Source organism: Pelobates fuscus, chromosome 6 (assembly GCF_036172605.1).
Source record: "Pelobates fuscus isolate aPelFus1 chromosome 6, aPelFus1.pri, whole genome shotgun sequence".
Lineage (NCBI taxonomy): Eukaryota > Metazoa > Chordata > Amphibia > Anura > Pelobatidae > Pelobates > Pelobates fuscus.
Genome location: NC_086322.1, coordinates 254595670 through 254614867, shown reverse-complemented (window position 1 = coordinate 254614867; position 19198 = coordinate 254595670). Strand labels below are relative to the sequence as shown.

Sequence of the window (19198 nt, the reverse complement as noted above, 5' to 3'; positions counted from 1 at the left end):
CCGCATCCTTAGCGTGAAAATAATGCATGCGGAGCAGCACATCTCGTGGAGTGTCCGGCGGTAGAAAGCCAGGTTTCGCCGTTCTGTGGATTCTATCAATCAGGAGCATCTCCTGGGGCCAGTCAGGTAGGAGGTGTTTTAGGAGCCCTGTAATGTAGGCCATAAGGTCCGGTGCGTTTACCGTTTCTGCAACACCCCTTATTCTCAGGTTATTTCTGCGGGCCCTGTCCTCCATGTCCGCAATTTTGACATCCTGCTCTTCTATTCTGGCGAGTAGGCCGTCCATAGTGTCCGCCATGGTGTTATGGGCCGTTTCATAATCCGCCATTTTGTCTTCGAGGTGTGCTGTTCTTGTGCCCAGCTCTCGTAGATCTTTATGTATATCTTTCATGGCTGAATCCAGTTTGGTGAGTATTTTATTGGACATCTCCTCCAGTAGTGCTTTCATTAAGTCCTGTGTTAAGACGGGTGTTTGATTTGCCGTCTGTTCCTCATGTTCCACGTTGTCATCGTCGCCATCTTGGGCCTGCTCTTGCGTCTGTACATTTTTCTGCTGGCTGGCTCTGGATGCGAAGAAACTTGCTTTCTCCGACCTGTCAGTGTTCCTCTTCCCTTTTTGTTGCGACATCACTGCTTTTTAGCTATTTATTTTAAGCTTTTTTTCCAGCTTAATGGCTCTTCTGAGGTTGATCGGGAACGGAGCTGCTAGTGCATGCGACTGCTCAGCTCTCCGGTCAGGACACGCCCCCCAAGAAGCTCATTTCTAAGTAGCAGGAGAGTTGGGACAAAGTGTTGCTACTCCCGTGTCTGTCTCCCTCCAAGTCAACGGCATCACCATCACCTCTACCTCGCAGGCTCGCTGCCTAGGTGTTCTCTTTGACTCTGACCTCTCATTCACACCTCATGTCCAGTCGATCGACAAATCCTGCCGCTTCCATCTCAAAAACAAAGCTCATATCCGCCCTTATTTAACACCAGACGTGGATAAGGTGCTGCCATTGTTCTTTCTCGCCTTGACTACTGCAATCCCCTTCTCAGTGGTCTTACGTGTTCCCAGATTACACCGCTGCAATCTGTAATGAATGCGGCAGCAAGGCTCATTTTACCTGTCTGCCTGCACCTCCTACGCCTACCCCCTCTGTCAGTCCCTACATTGGCTTCCAGTTAGATATAGGGTTCAATTTAAGATTCTGGTGCTACATAATGTTGCTCCAACCTACCTATCCTCCCTAATACACAAATCTGTCCCGTCAAGGCCCCTGTGCTCTGCCAAAGACCTACACCTATCCTCTGTCCAAACTCCCACATCTGATGCTCGCCTCCAAGGCTTCTCCAGGGCTGCACCTTTTCTGTGGAACACCCTTCCCTTCTCCGTTAGACTTTCACCCAGTCTCCACTCCTTCAAAAAAATCTTTGAAAACACACTTCTTCAGGAAGCATATCATGTAAACTGTTAGCGTGTTTTCTTCCCTTCCTCCCCCATGACTCCTCTCCTGCAACTGTCAAAAATAACCTACTAAGTTCTCAATGATTACTTTTCTAGCAACCTATTTCATTACCCCTACTTATACCCTTTTGTGTCACTATACCCCACTCCCTCTAGAATGTAAGCTCATTGAGCAGGGCTCTCAACCCCTCTGTCCTTTTGCGTCTATTTGTCTGGTTTCAATTACGTGTCTGTTAGTCCAACCATTGTACAGAGCTACGGAATTTGCTGGCGCTATATGCGCTATATCAATAATAAAATAATGAGAGATGCACAGCAACAAAAATACCTAACGTGTAAGGCTAAAATGATGATACAGAGAAATTACAGAGTAGTGTTTGGAAGTGTAGTGTTGTGTAATGATTTTTCCCCAGGGTCCCTAAGCCAATCGGGAACCTCCGAACAGGCCGCAAGCACCAAACTAGACAATCCCGGGATTGGGAATGCTGCTCGCATTTGAAGCGCACATCGACACACTGGGGTTGTAACATAATTTCCAACTGAAATTGGTCCCTATCAGTCCAACATCCCCTTTCATGTAGGTTCTGTGGTCGTAGTCATGATGTGAACCAATCCAATCACACATAACAGTATTTACATTATTCTGGCCCCATTTACTCTGTCCTATCGTATTTCTGTTCTCAGTACCCTTTAGTGTTCCTTGTTACATTGTGATATTTCTTGTATTGACCTTGGCTTTGTTCTTGATCTTGAGTTTCTCTGTAACCCATTTCTGACTTGTTTACTTGTATTACTGATATGCTGTTTACCTGACTCTGGCTAGTTCTCATTTTTGCTGTCTCTCATCTTGACCTAGGCTTGACATTTACTTTGTCTTCTCTCTATTGTACATTAAACCTGGTCACTCTAAAGACTGGTAATACATCTATTTCAGTCCAGTCTGTTACCGTTATTCTAGACTCTGTGTGGGGGTTATTCCTCGTGACATTGTGATAGGAACATGGACTCTGCAGATTTAGGACAACAGATTGCATGTTATGAAGCAAGGTTACAGGAGCAAGGAGCTCCTTATGGATCAGTTCACTCAGGTACTTCAGACATTACAAGAAAGAACAGCTTGTCTATTGCCTGAGTCACAAGTTTGTTTCCCCTGTAATGGTGGCATCTGACACGAACACCACTCTGTGCACATGGCCCCTCTGCCTAGATATGGAGGTGATTCTAAGACATGTAGAGGGTTTATCAATCAAGTAGAATTTAATTTTGAAATGTTTCCACCGTTCTTTCCTACAGATAGATCAAATGTTGGATATATCATGAATTAGCTTACTGACAGGGTGCTAGAGTGGGCTATGGGAAACTTCCCCTATGGGAAGTTTATGGACCTTTGGTAAACAATTACCAGGACTTTTTCAGGGCATTTCGCTGGACCTTTGAAACTACTGGCAGGGTTTAGAATGCTGCTAATGTATTAATGAGGATTAAACAAGCGTCAAGGACTGTTACCGATTATGCCATCCAATTTGGCACATTGGGTTTATGGTCCTAAAATTGTTCCTTTGTAGTTGTACATCTTGAAGTGAAATGTGCAATTCAAAAAGCTGACACAAAAGTAGTAACCAAACCTAAGCATTGCATAGGATTTCTGGGCATTTCTACCTTAGTGTGAGGGCTAGCTAATCTTCCCACACACTGTCTATGACAGGATGTCAGCATGTGGTTGAACTCTACTTTAGAGATGTTGGAAACAATTTTGGAAGAGCTGAATGCAATTCATATTCTATCTTCCCACCACTCCATATGCATTGACTCCTTACTGGGGTGTGAGGATTGAACAATAATAGGGCAGATAGTATCAATTCTTATTCAATTATTAGGGACATGAAAGAAACCTTGAGCTACAGTAATGACCGTTTGGGACAAGTCATCCCTTTATCCACCTGGAAAACAGGGATTTCCTGGAAATAAGTTCCTCGTGGCAAACTCCTCACCAAATGTAGCAGTAGTAGTCAGGAAGCTAAAAGCTTTACTCAATGCTCATCTGAATTAACAAATTGCTAATTGCGCCAGGCTGGTGCTAGCTTCCTGTGTGGTTCTAGGATTAAGGGGCACTCCGACCCAATGGCTTTACATACTGGAGATACAGATGTATTAACATAGTCCGTGATTTGCAATGAAAGAGAACCAAGCTGATGTGCATTAAAACTACCATGTTGCCATTGTCTACTACTCCCAGCAGCAGATTAGGCAGCATAACCCAAAGAGTGGAGCAATTAAGTTTTGGAATAATGATCTTGGTAGTTTGGAGGAAGAACGTGAAAGTTTCTTCACTTTGGTGTTTTTTTTTTTATTTTAAAATCCAGATGTATAATTTTTTTTCTGCATCGGAAAACAGTAGCATGAACTAAATTCTGCCAACCTGGAAAAAAAAAAGCCAAATTGGTTCAGAAGAAGCCTTCTTTAAATTCTTGCTAAATAGTTCCAATCATATTTGGAACACCATCCAAATTGCTTGAACTAACCAATCCCCAATAATTAAGAATTAAGGAGGAATAGCTAGCAGACAAGCAGAATTAACCTCAGCTCCATCTTCTGAGCCTGCTTAATTCTATTAAAGATCCGTGCAATATTTGTTTTTTCAGCGTCAACACAAAGAACAGAAACTTACATCCCAGTACACGGTAAAAAAGCTATGACAGATGAAAGTAATATTCTTAGACAAAAGGGCTCCTCAGCAAAGCATGGCCTGCTGGTTGATGGTCAAGATGGCTCAGTGGAGAAACTGGTAGCTTCTCAGAGTCCAGACACAGTCCAGAACCTCATCAAATTGGGATGACTAACATCCCATGTAGAAAACAAGTTGGGGGTTTCTAGAGGCACATGACATTCTACCTACAAGACTCTTCAATTTGAGACAGAATTGGAATTCTGTAATAATACATTTTGGCTTTGGAGGACCTCTCTAAGAAAACTAATGTACATGTGGAGGATGTTTCTGAGAACTTTACCATCCTTATGCTGTCAGCCTTCTGGAACAGTTTTTTCCAGTTGTTAACCTCTGAGCTATCACAAAATATGATTCTTCCTGATAAAGCACATCAATGTGAATAAGTGTAATGAAAAGGTAATATCATATTGATTACCCTTTTTTTCTGTTATAAAGTTATCATAACATTTTTTGGTATTGTGTAGTTTCTTATGTTCTCATTAAAACTTTATTGCAATGTTCTCGTAACAAATTTTTTTATTGCATAGTTTTACGTTCTTATAACAACTTTCAGGCAATTAATATTGTGCATAGCAGTCTTGTGATTCATGACTCCTGTGTCTTGGACACCTGGCCAATGCTTCCAGATAAAGCAACATCATGTTCTAACGAGAAGCTGCATGTCTGTACTCATTCTACTGCGCATTACACTAGTTATATAAGCTGTTACCAAAAATCCAATAAAGGAGGGAAATTCTGGGAGACTGGCCAGAAGCTCAACTGTAAGCAGACGTGCTGTGCAGAGGATCTCCAGATTAAGACTCCTGGCAAGGCTGGCTGGGTTTCCCAGACTTAATTGGTGATGTCTTCTTTTTTCTATAACTCTTGAAAATATTCTTTAATACTACTATTGATATATTCTTTAACAATACTATTGATCTATTCTTTAATAATTTTATTGATTTATGTAATACAAAAATGTATGTATGAAAATTTTGTTCATATTGGTGTGATTTTTTATATCCCAGATATAACAAAAGAAGTTTCTTTTACAAGGCAGTAAGGTCAAGATTGAAATTCCACCTGAATATGCCTTCATACAAGTCTATTCTTATTTGTCTGTGGCCATATTGATGTATTGCCTTTCATGACATCACAAAGACCCTGTGGAAAACCTTATGTAATAATGCTGGGGATTTCGCACCCACATATTAGTCTTGAGAAATGTTATAATGACTGCTTTTCAGTCTCCTGAGGATGGTCTTTGACTTCTTTGCATTTAAAACTAATTTTCACAATCACAGACTACTGCTTCCCAACACCCACCTTATCACCAGCATGGAAGCAGGTCATTCTCTTGAGATAGCAGTCTATGCTCTGAGATGGACTATTTGCTTGCACTTAGCCCTTTTTAAAATGTTCAATGTGGACTTTTCTACAGTTATTAGAATATGGAGCTCTCCTGGAAGTCTCTGCAATTATCGAGAACCTTTTGTGCAAAAGTTTGTGTTCATTTTGTTTTGTTTTTAGTTTAGTTTAGAAAATGTATTTCGCTTTTATTTTTCTATTGGATTCCAGATGTTTATGTGCACAACTGATTTTTTTTTTTAAACTGTGAAGATTCAATGGATAGATTTGAGAGGTTTGAGCCCTATACAGGCTATAATGTAGGCCTTATGTTGATTAATTTCCATATGCTCAATTCTATATATTGCTATTGTTCCTTGATGTTGACACACTTTTTTTTTTTTAAATGATCATTGACGGATTCTAATTTATATTAATGATCAGCTTGTCCAACATATTCTGAATTACTGTGGCACCTGCCATTTGTCCTGCTATACTCGCCTCTATGCTCTACTTCACATTTTAATGTCGGTTTTTTTCAGTTTTTTGCTCTCCATCCCTTCCATCACATAGTACACAGCTATATGGACATTATTGCATATTCTTTATTATTATTTTTTTCTTTGTTTCTCTCTTTTTTTATGGTCACTTCTGCAGTTGGACCACCAGACCTCAAGTTGTACCTTTATGGGTTCATATGACCTTTTCCATCTCCTACCAATGGAGGCTGACTAGCCTATCCTACCAGATAGGCTCACTATCTGTTCTCTTCATGGTTATATATTCAAATCTGTGCACATTATGCCTCTGAGTGAAACAACAGAGTACAATGAGAATGACATATTCCTAGGCAGTTTTTTCAATAATATGCCATGTTATCACTTTTAAGCTAATGATAGCCAGACATACCTCTCCTTGCCTGAGTTTTCCCCAGTGTGCTAGATCATGTCACCGATTGCCACGGAATGTCTTTGACATCGCAATTCTTAAAACTCAACCTCCCAAAACCACACTCCTTGTCTTTCCTCCCTATAAGGCTATGTCTATGCCTATTCCCCTTCTTGTCTATGCTCTTGCTTCTTACCTTGATTATTGTAAATCTCCTTATTGGCCTGAAAAGTGTCCAGATTGCTCCTCTATAGTTCTAAGGAATGCCTCTGCCAGACTCATCTATCTTATGTCCCGCAGCTTCCAAACCTCGCCACTCTACCAGTCTCTACGCAGGCCTCCTGTTTCACTTAGGATTTGGGTCAAAGTTTAAAAAGCTCTCCATATCTGTGCCCAAGCCCTCCCTTGTTCGCAGACATGTTCAATCCAGCCTCTTCACTCCGCCAACAATCTGTTAAGGCGTACTTTCATGCCCGCACACCAGACCCACACATGCAGGACTTCTCTAAGTTTCTCCCCCTCTCTGTAGTCCTTAAAAAAAAAAAACTTAAAAACACACATCTGAGAGAAGACTATCAGCCTTCATCTATCTCCTACCAAAGATCCATACCATCTTTTCAGCTATATGCAGACAATTTCATTCCCTCACTTCCCTCTGTGTATTTGTCCCTTATCCTTTTAGATTGTAAGCTAATTTTTGGCAGGGCTCACTCTTTACCTACTGTTCTCGTATGTCAAATGTTTTTTTGTTAGAATTGTCTTATTTTTCATTACTACGGAATATGTTGGCACTATAATTGACATAAAGCATGAATACACACAGAACACAGTACCCAGTAATGTAGTATTTATACCAATTTTCTTTTTGTCTGTGATCTTCTTATAATGCTGACAATTAAACAGATTATTGTAATGCATATAATCGCAGCAAAATGATGACACTTACCCAGCCATCACTATAAAAAAATCTAAGCGATTCCAGGTTTCACCCAAGTAGCATTTCTTCCCAATTATTCCCAAAGCAAACATCTTGATAATCATTTCCACAGCAAAAAATGCAAAGATGAAATCATCAAAGCCCTGCATTGAGAATACAAAATTGATATTATAAGTGAACATTTATTGCTTACAAACAGATATGCAAGCAATATCAGAAGATGTACACATTGTTAATGTTCATATATATACATGCCAAATAAAGAAATACAGGCTGTCATATTAAAATGTCATATAATTAAAAATATAATTTATAAAGATGTTGACATACATATTTTTTTGCTATAAGATGAATTCAAAGTGAATTGAAAGAAAAAAAATGTAATCTGCTAAACCATGAAGGAAAGATGTGATCTTCTTAAAGATACAGAGGCTAGTTTTATGTTTTTCTTTACTATTAAATAGCAGTAAAGGAATTAACAATGTAAATGCAAAAACCATTAGAGTTTAACATACTGTTAAAGGGTACCTTTTATTCCAAGTACTACTGGAGCTCTTTTGAAAAAACTTTAAATTCTATCTATACGGTGGTTTAGCTTGGAGTTCTCCATGGTCAGAGGCCTAGAAGGGGCAATATATCCCGAACTCACAGCATATATACCCTTCAAATTACATATCTGCTCTCCATCTATGGCACCTGTTAAACCAAATAATCTGATGCAGCAAAAATATAATTTTCCATGAGGAAAACGCGTTGGCCGAGATAACAGCTTTGCTAAATCTCCCTCACAAGCCTCAGATACTGATTTTGATCTGGAGACTTCCTACACTTCATCTGGTGATCTGTAATCCTCAAGAAAGGCGATGCAGGCCATGCTGCAAAATCTTTAAGACTGCACTGACCATTTAGAACCTAAAACTGATGAGCTTTGTATAGCACATCATGATCTTCCTATTTATGTGATTGTTTTAATCCACCATGCCTATTTTGGATGTCAGGGATTGGATCCTAGATTGGGCACACCGATTAACCAAACCTAAGGGGCATCCTCTCTGTCAGTCCTTAGCGATATAATTATGAGGATCCATTTTTATCATGCTAAAGAATCACTCCTGAAAGTTGCTTATACATTGGATTTGTTTCCAAATCCATATGCAGATGTCCTTTCAGTTTACACGCTAGCAAGTAGGTGCAAATTCTGAGGTTACTTTACATGTCGGTTGATCTGGACAAATGGGACTATGAAAATGGGACTAGGACATGGCTGCTCACTGTAACAATTGCTAATAAAATACACAGGAACACAGATTCCCCATGCCCCCACATATATGTATCAGGAGTTGAGTGCAGAAATTTAAATAAAGGGGGTGGGCAAGTCATTGGGCATCCAAGAGTTCCCCACAGTCTCCAATTATGGACAGCAGGGGAGGCTATTCATAACTAAACATTGGGGGGACATAGTGAGCTCCAACCTAACCAGAGTGCACTGACAGAGAAGTCTCAATTCTCTTCAAAAGTTCAATAAGAGCACTCTGATTGGTTGATTTATAAGCTAACTAATCTGAGCACTCTAAAGGCAAGTCTAACTTCTCCTGAGACTTGCATGGAAATAATCCTACACAAGTCTGGAGAAAAGTGAGACTTGCAAGTCAGAGTCTAACTGCTTAATTATCTGCCATTTAGGAGATAAATCACTTGTTTATGCAGCCCTTTGCACACCTCCCTGCATGTGACTAACACAACGTGCCTAAACACTTCCTGTAAAGAGTCATCTAATGTTTACATGTCCTTTATTGCAAGTTCTGTTTGATTTTAACATTTCTTACCTCCTGGTGTGTTAATAGTTTGCTGGACCCTGCAGGAGCCTTCTTTATGTAACTAAAGCTCAATCAACAGAGCAGGAGTAAACACTTTTAAATTAAGTTATATCTGATTGAAAATGAAACCATTCAATTTTTATGCAGACTGTATCAGCCACAGTCAGGGACCAGGGCTGCTTTAACAAAAGTGATTTAACTCCTAAATGGCAGTGAATTGAGCAGTGAGACTTCAGGGGCATGTCCTATACACAACAACTGCTTACTAAGCTAAAGTTGTTTTGGTGACTACAGTGCCATATCAGTCTTGTTTCCAGGGAATATATACATATATACTTCTCAAGGAGGCTTTCCCAGCAAGTCTCCTTACAAATAAAACAAGATATCTGTACACACCTAGTAGGGGATACAGCTGGAATCTCTAGAAAAAAAATACATAACATAGTGTAATATGGGTAGCAGACCCTTACCCCCTTGTTCTGTCTTTGAAAAGGCTCTCCTCAGTTATGTTTCAAAATAGGGGATCCAGCACTTGGAATGTATAGCAAATAATATTTTTTTTAATTAACCGATTAAGGGAAAAGAAATAACCAATAGAGAAAAAGAGGAAGAGCAGTAAAAAAATCTATATTTATATAAGTATATAATATACATATAGAGAGATGTTTTTCGATGCGTCTCCATTTTATCCCCCTCCTTCACTTCTCATTTAACCTGTGTACAAAATCATAATTTAGTGGCTGTTCTATCAATCTTCTTTTTTTCCCCATCAATCATCTTTTTTTTGGAGTTTCCTAATTACAAAACAAACAAAACTGTTCATCAATGCCCATTTTGTTTGTTTCATGATTTGTCCACATAGCGTTTTAGAGTTCAAGATTTAAGATGAATCTCAATTAATTTGAAACCAAATGCACAAAGTCTAGAAATGAATCCTAAAATATCAAACAGCCGAGTACTGTATTAAAGTGTTTGGCACCTCTGCAATCCCCAACAGTTCAAAAATGTTCAGCGGTTTGATATAAACAGAGATGTTCCCGCATCAAAATCTCATGACACTGGTTGTGATGTCACTATATTATTCAATGAGAAGTTGAGATGCCACCAAGATAGCCTCTGCAGAGTTCTCTTTGTGCAAACAGAAGGTTCCCGCAGTAAGGGTTCTAAAATATTGTTTCATAGGTTTTAGCAAAGGTGAAATTTATTTGAAAGCTACGTGTTTCCTGGAGTATGACCTATATAAAGGTTTGGAGCTGTGATATTACAAAGACTCAACTTCCCCAAAATAGCTGCCGCATGAACATCATATCTGCATGTACACCAACTGACAGTTGAGTTAGGGAATGAATGAAATTCATTCATGCAAGATAAAACAAAGAAAATTAAATGTGTCATTTGTCATGTCATAACAAGCAGGCATAAAATGAGCAACCTTAAACTAACATAAAAAAATTGAGGATTAATAAAATAAAAATAAATAATTAATTTGAAGAAAATTTTATAATTAAATATAAAATAAGATGAACTAAAATTATTGTAATAATCACTAAGATAATTAACTAAATAATTTAAATAAAATGGTAGTGAGAGTGTAAAATAAAGTAAATATCGTGGCAGCAAAGAAAGAGGCAGCTGGAATGTTACATTTTTTGGACTAAGCTGTGAGATGATTGGCTACCTATGGATGATGTCATTTAATACATTCTAATGGCGTTTGCATTCAATTTTATTTTCTGCTTTTAATAGTAAATAATGAGAAAAACATAATACGAGCCTCCGTGTCTTGTAATAAAAGTTTAAATTGTAGGTCAAAACTGACAAACAAAGTTGACGTGGAGACTACTTTGTCCTAAAAGTTTTAAATTCATTTAGAATTCTCTACAATTCTTAAATTAGTGAAAAGCCCTAAAAAGTATGTATGTATGTATCCTCATTCAGGGATATAAAAACGATTCAATGCCTGATGAGAATATAAACATTACAAAAATGAAGTATTAATAAGAATAATACCTTATTGTTGTAGGGAAAGAGTAAGACATTATCAGAATACAACTGAGTGCATTATGCATGCATTCGCACAAAATTCCCCTCAAAACTGAATACTCCGGAATATATCCTTCAATGTCTGACAATTTATCTGCATTCAAACTTCATTCCTCTGTCCAAGAACTCCTGAAAGAAATTCATGTAATCTATTGCGCCAGGCATAGATCTGCTCAGTTAAAAATAAGTTTCCTTATGTTTTGGTTAAAACTCCAGGATACTCAGTTTCTAATGTGTTGATTCTCTGTGGGGGTGCACCACACTGCCAGGGCCAGATTAAGAGCCCAGTAGGCCTGGTGCTGACAATTATGAGGGGCGTAATTACAGAATCTTATTGACCAAAAACACTAAAACAGTCATACCTCTCAATCGTTATGTATCTGGTGGAGATGGTGCCAGAGGGAAACTCATAGGATGCAGCTATAAGAAAACGCAGATTCTCTTAAAATATGCTAATATCTCTCTAAGTAATGCTTTCATCTTTCAAGTAAATCCATTCCCCCTAACAGCAGTGTCCAGTGAAGCAGGAAGTCAATGGGTGGTGTACAGTGGCGTACATACCACGGTCGCAGGGGTCGCGGCTGCGACCGGGCCCGGCCCACCAGGGGGCCCGGCCGCCCCTGCGACCCGTATGTACGCTCTGGGCCAGCCTCTTCTCCTGGGGGGCCCAGGAGCCTGCCACCTCCGGGACCCCCGAGGCTGGCCCTGCCTACACCCGGCGGGCAGTCAGGCTGGCTGGTGCGCGAGGGAGCACTCTCCCCTGAGTGCTTCCTCTTCAGCTCCCTCGCGCACTGCACTGATACCGGAGCCGGAAGATGACGTCATCTTCCGGCGCCGGCATCCCTACGCGGCGCGCGATGGAGCTGAAGATGAAGCACTCAGGGGATAGTGCTCCCTCGCGCACCGGCCAGCCTGACTGCCCGCCTAGGAGCCCAGCAGCACCACTGGAACCCAGGGAATCCCCTCAGCACTCCAAAAGGTAGGGAGGCTGGGGGGATTAAATAAAAAAAAAAACATGTGTGTGTGAGTGTTAGTGTGTGAGTGTGTGTGTGAGTGTTAGTGTGTGTGTGTGTGTGTGTGTGAGTGTTAGTGTGTGTGTGTGAGTGTTAGTGTGTGTGAGTGAGTGTGTGTGTGAGTGTTAGTGTGTGTGTGAGTGTTAGTGTGTGTGTGAGTGTTAGTGTGTGTGTGAGTGTTAGTGTGTGTGTGAGTGTTAGTGTGTGAGTGTGAGTGAGTGTTAGTGTGTGTGTGTGAGTGTGTGTGTGTGTGTGAGTGTGTGTGTGAGTGTTAGTGTGAGTGAGTGTGTGTGTGTGTGTGTGTGTTAGTGTGTGTGTGTTAGTGTGTGTGTTTGTGTTAGAGTGTGTGTCTGCTAGTGAGTGTGTTACTGTGTGTGTCTGTTACTGAGTGTTTGTGTGTGTGTGTGTTAGTGAGTCTGTTTGATGTCTGTTAGTGAGTGTGTGTTTGTCAGTGAGAGTGTTTGTTTTGTAAGTGAGTGTGTATGTATGTCTGCCGCTGAGTGTATCTCTGTCAGTAAATGTGTGTGTCTGTTAGCTAGTGTGTATTCATTTGTTCGTGAGAGTGTGTGTGTGTGTCTTCAGCACTTACCTTTCTCCAGCGCCGGACTCCCATGGTGCTGGGGATCTCTCCGCCTCTCAGCTCCGAATGCGCATGCACGGCAAGAGCCGTGCATGCATTCAAACCGCCCATAGGAAAGCATTACTCAGTGCTTTCCTATGGACGTTCAGTGTCTTAAAATGGCGGAAGCGCCTCTAGCGGCTGTCAGTGAGACAGCCACTAGAGGCTGTATTAACCCTCAGTGAAACATAACAGTTTCTCTGAAACAGCTATGCTTTCAGCTGCAGGATTAAAACTAGAGGGACGTGACACCGAGTCCACTTCATTGAGCTGATTTGATCTGGGTTTCTGTAGTGGTCCGTCAAGTGTGTGTGCATCTGCATGCACTGGCGTACATACCGCGGTTGCAGCCCTGCAACCCCTGCGACCAGGTGCCCGCCGCCATGTGTTGCTGCCCCGGCCCGCGCAGAGTAAGCGCGAGGGGGGGGCCCCACGGATCAATTTTCGCACCGGGGCCCCATGGGTGATGTGTACGCCACTGGTGGTGTAAAAGGGTGGGCCACTGACACGAATCACGTGACTAGAACTGCCAAAAGGAGTGAAAATGCCCAAAAAGGGGGCATGTCTGCCCAAAGAATTGGAAGGTCAGCCTGGCATCAGTGTCCCTATGTATCACAGTGTCAGTGTCCCCATGTCACCCATAACACTAGTCTCCCAGTGTCTGTGTCCTCATTGCTCCCAGTGTCCCCATGTCTCAATGTGTCCTGTGTCACTAGGATACTAGGGGACACTGAGAGACATGGGAACACAGTGAGACATGGGGACACTGAGACACTTGGGACACTGGGAGACATGGAGACACAGACACTAGGGACACACAGACATGGGGACACAGACATTTGGGGACACTAAGACACTAGGGACACTGAGAAACATGGGAACACAAGCACTGGGAGACATGGGGACACAGACATTAGGGACACTGGCTGGGAGCCATGGGGACACAGACACTACGGACACTGAGAGACATGGGAACACATTTTTTATTTTTATTTTTTAAATGGGCCTATTCCATGGGCCTGGGCCTGGAGCTGCAGCTCCATCAGCCCCTATGTTAATCCGGCCCTGCACACTGCGTAACTTGATGTTTTAACACTCACCTTATTTTGTATCTGGTGGTCTGGGCAGACAGAATCCAATTAATGTGGGAGTGCTTGGCTGAATCATCAGTCAGAGACCATGTTTTGTCACACAGTGACTTCTTGTTCCTTGCTACCTTTTCTATTCCACTCTTTACTCCACTTCTTTCTCTTTTTTTTTACCAATATATGACTGTCCATGTCCAATGGTAACTACTGCCCAGACGAGTAGCGTGCTTGGTAGCTTATATAGCATGTCTGGGATTAACATCATAGGGTGGCGAGTCAAAAATACTAAACTGCTCCTTTTTCATTATTCCGAGTGGGATGGCAAGCTTGAATTCTCAAATACTTTACGAAGATATTAATACATAATATGAGAGTTCTTAATTCCCCTTACAAGGTATATGTCCTCTTTAGAGAGATGCATGATGGTGCAGAGGCTTGGGGTAGACATGGAGACTCGTCTCAAAAAGCCATACCGCTTCAGATGCTCCATTTTCCATACCGATTTCACGCAACTACTGAGACAAAGTCAAGAGGTGTCTCCATATGGTTTAGCAAGCATTTAACTTTTTCTTTGATTTTTGTGTTTTTTATTTTTGATTTGTACTATTAATGATAGTGTACATATAATGTTTACTTTTTGAATACACACCAATGGGATATTCTAGACAGGATTCTGGAGAAATTAGAGCAGGTTCAACAGGGTATCCTTACCTCATGTGGGGAATTTCCCATGATAAAATATTTTACTTGCTATTATAGTGTACACTACATATACACTAAGATCGTCAAATTTCACGTATAAGGTCCTTACACCCCACAATTAGAAAACTTTAACATTCCACATAGCGATTGGAGTACACTCCAGTCACTCTTACTATCAGGGACTTCTTCGATTATAAAGGGTGGGTATTGTAGAGACTCAATCAGTCCCTTCTCCAAAACTTACTATATTACTCTGCATCGAACAATAACCATGACATCTCTATTGCAGGCTCATAAGAAGGTTGTCTGCAGCATCTCTGTTAGAAGAGCTTCATATTTAAAAAAAAAAAAAAAAGAATCGATCCTAAATAGTGATGTCGCGAACATGACATTTTCCGTTCGCGAACGGCGAACGCGAACTTCTGCAAATGATTGCGAACGGGCGAACCCGGCGAACTGCCATAGTCTTCAATAGGCAGGCAAATTTTAAAACCCACAGGGACTCTTTCTGGCCACAATAGTGATGGAAAAGTTGATTCAAGGGGATTAACACCTGGACTGTGGCATGCCGGAGGGGGATCCATGGCAAAACTCCCATGGAAAATTACATAGTTGATGCAGAGTCTGGTTTTAATCCATAAAGGGCATAAATAACCTAACATTCCTAAATTGTTTGGAATAACGTGCTTTAAATCGATCAGGTAGTGTAAGGGTTACGCCCGCTTCACAGTAACAGACCTAGGTAAAGCTGCCCATTTAACCCACCGCAAACAACCACATACAGTCCATTTGCACAACCGCAAACTCCCCATTTGCACAAGGTTGGATACCGATCGATGGTTCGATATTCTGAGCCCTCTCTGATTTACTGTACACGACTATTCGATATTCCCACAAATTTTATATAGCATTTTATGTTTGTTTGAGACCACCTTAAAAATATTGGATATCGCTAAAAATCATGATCACTATATACTTTCTCTACAAACCTCTAAAACGAACCAAACTACTCATCCATCCGCTATACCACTTTATCCCACCTAGAACTAGTGCCCAGTTAAAATACTTGACTCTTACTTACCCAAACTCAGTCATGCCACACACATTTCACCACTACTCTCACTGAATCCCTGAATCTGACTATGGCTAAATTCATCTTCTACATCAGAACACTACTCCTAAGATTGGGTTGTATCCATGTCTCGGGTCTTTCATTTAGAATAGGGGCAGTTTCGGTCTCCTTTAACACTGACACTCCAGTGCATATTATTAAAAGGGGAGATAATGTATAATAAACACAGGTTACTGGCTATGGGGGAGATAATGTATAATAAGCACAGGTTACTGGCTATGGGGGGGGGGATAATGTATAATAAACACAGGTTACTGGCTATGGGGGATAATGTATAATAAACACAGGTTACTGGCTATGGGAGGATAATGTATAATAAACACAGGTTACTGGCTATGGGGAGGATAATGTATAATAAACACAGGTTACTGGCTATGGGAGGATAATGTATAATAAACACAGGTTACTGGCTATGGGGGATAATGTATAATAAACACAGGTTACTGGCTATGGGGGGGGATAATGTATAATAAACACAGGTTACTGGCTATGGGGGATAATGTATAATAAACACAGGTTACTGGCTATGGGGAGGATAATGTATAATAAACACAGGTTACTGGCTATGGGGGATAATGTATAATAAACACAGGTTACTGGCTATGGGGGATAATGTATAATAAACACAGGTTACTGGCTATGGGGGGGATAATGTATAATAAGCACAGGTTACTGGCTATGGGAGGATAATGTATAATAAACACAGGTTACTGGCTATGGGAGGGATAATGTATAATAAACACAGGTTACTGGCTATGGGAGGGATAATGTATAATAAACACAGGTTACTGGCTATGGGGGATAATGTATAATAAACACAGATTACTGGCTATGGGAGGGATAATGTATAATAAACACAAGTTACTGGCTATGGGAGGGATAATGTATAATAAACACAGGTTACTGGTTGTGGGGGGATAATGTATAATAAACACAGATTACTGGCTATGGGAGGGATAATGTATAATAAACACAAGTTACTGGCTATGGGAGGGATAATGTATAATAAACACAGGTTACTGGCTATGGGGGGATAATGTATAATAAACACAAGTTACTGGCTATGGGAGGGATAATGTATAATAAACACAGGTTACTGGCTATGGGGAGGATAATGTATAATAAACACAGGTTACGGGCTATGGGGGGATAATGTATAATAAACACAGGTTACTGGTTGTGGGGGGATAATGTATAATAATCACAGGTTACTGGTTGTGGAGGGATAATGTATAATAAACACAGGTTACTGGCTATGGGGGAGATAATGTATAATAAGCACAGGTTACTGGCTATGGAGGGGGATAATGTATAATAAACACAGGTTACTGGCTATGGGAGGATAATGTATAATAAACACAGGTTACTGGCTATGGGAGGATAATGTATAATACACACAGGTTACTGGCTATGGGGAGGATAATGTATAATAAACACAGGTTACTGGCTATGGAGGATAATGTATAATAAACACAGGTTACTGGCTATGGGGGGATAATGTATAATAAACACAGGTTACTGGCTATGGGGGGATAATGTATAATAAACACACACAAAAAAATGAAAATAAAAAAATGAAAAAGAATGCAGCTTCAGAATTAATCTAAATTGTATGCTGTCTAGGAGGTGGGAGGGTCTGGAAGGGAGGGTCTGCTGCTGATTGACTGGAATATGTCTGCTGACTGTGAGGTACAGGGTCAAAGTTTACTCAATGATGATGAATAGGGGGCTGACCGTACATCGCATATGTTCGCCGTCCGTGGCGAACGCGAATATGCAGGAATATGTTCGCCAGGAACTATTCACCAGCGAACTGTTCGGGACATCACTAATCCTAAATGCTCTCATGGTTATTACGTCTATGAGATTTGAATGCCCTGAACCAATCCTCGCCCTCTGAGGATGTTTGGCTATAAATCACCTCACTACAAACTACGATTAATTAGGCCAATCTGGCTAACACCAACTACTATCTAAAAGAGCTAAAATCTTCCCATTACACACAAGGCAGCAAAGCAGGTAAGCTGCTAACTAATATGTTAGAAGAAAAGCAATACCAGCCTAAACTACCATACTTCCTCTCAGTTACGAGAAACAAACTATTTAAGCCATCTTGGGCCAAAACGGAATGATTGCAATCTATCCATACTATCACATTGGAAACTCTGGCCATGGAAGAACGTATTATCCCAAGGACTAACTCTCCATATGGCAATTCCAAAGCTGGGAACTGAGAGGATTCTCGGCAGATAGAAGACAAAGGCAGCTCACAAGCTGGTATTATTACAAATCTCCAGTCTCGTAGAAAGTCGACATCTAATATTTACTAGAAAATTTGGCTAGACTTTGCAGATTGGGCAAAATATAAGATTTGTTTCCTCTGGCTTCACCATCAGTATTTAATGTTTTGGACTTTTGTTGCAGTCAGGTTAGGATAAATGCCTCAGCCTGAGCACTCTAAGAGTTCCAGTCTCTGCTATCTCCTATCCTATCCTATGGTGGCATGTTTTCTTACAGCAGTTAAAAAAGTTCTACCACCTATGAAGTAATTAGCACCACCATGGGATTTGCTATTGGTTATTAGAAGTTTGATCAATGCACCTTTCAACGTTCTCTAGGTGTCTCTAATATTTTTAACTTTATAATGTTTTTTCTTCGTGGCCACCATGTCAGGAAGTTGGGTCTCTATAATGCAAGCTTTCTCTTCTGAACTTCCTCTAAACATTTATTTTTTCTCATTCTTTCTTTTTTTGAGGCATAGTGCAGTACAAATACATAGAAGGAAAGAGGAGTCATATCAGGTGTACACCTGGAGATAACACAACAGATATGCATATTGACATAAACTCCAAATAATGCTGCCTCATTTTTTTTTTTAAATAAACATGCCCAGCTAACACATCTAGACTTAAATCAGAATAATACTATGAGGCTTATAGGATATACACGATGCATGGAGAAGTAGACTAGTGAGAGATATGTTAGAGGATACATAAGCTGAGTGATGGATGGTAACCAGCAGATGGGCTCCAGATGAGAATTATCAAAATAACACAGCCCGTTGTGGCAACAGAAAAAGAAAAGTAAGCATAAGGGAGAAAAGAACAAGTAAAATCAGACTGTAGGAAACATTTTAGAGCTCCCACACAACGTAACTAGGTTAGACATGAGGGGGAAATGAGGCAAGGACTGCTTGCGCCCCTTATTCAGCAAATACCCTTAATAGGTAAGACATATTCCCACAGGATGGTGTATTTCTGCCAACCCAGTAGCATGAGATCTGTCAATGTAACAGGACAACTTGGCAGTCTCCTTGTGTCAGGGTTTCTTTGCTGTTTTAGTGACTGAGTTTTCAGCTGTAATTACTCAGCTCCTTCAGTATGTTGCCACGGTTACTCACCTGAGAGTAGTAATCAACCCTGCTGCAAATCAGTTCAGCCTATTTAAGCAGCAAATCC

At 40.7% G+C, this 19198-nt stretch overlaps 1 protein-coding gene across 1 annotated transcript in view; it reads right to left on the bottom strand.

Moving 5' to 3' along the window:
• Positions 1–19198, bottom strand: part of CACNA1G (calcium voltage-gated channel subunit alpha1 G) — a 428561-nt gene that overhangs the window by 392103 nt on the left and 17260 nt on the right. The window contains exon 2 of the mRNA XM_063458969.1: positions 7336–7469. Coding sequence (XP_063315039.1) covers positions 7336–7469 — 134 coding nt within the window. The remainder of the gene's footprint in view (positions 1–7335; positions 7470–19198) is intronic.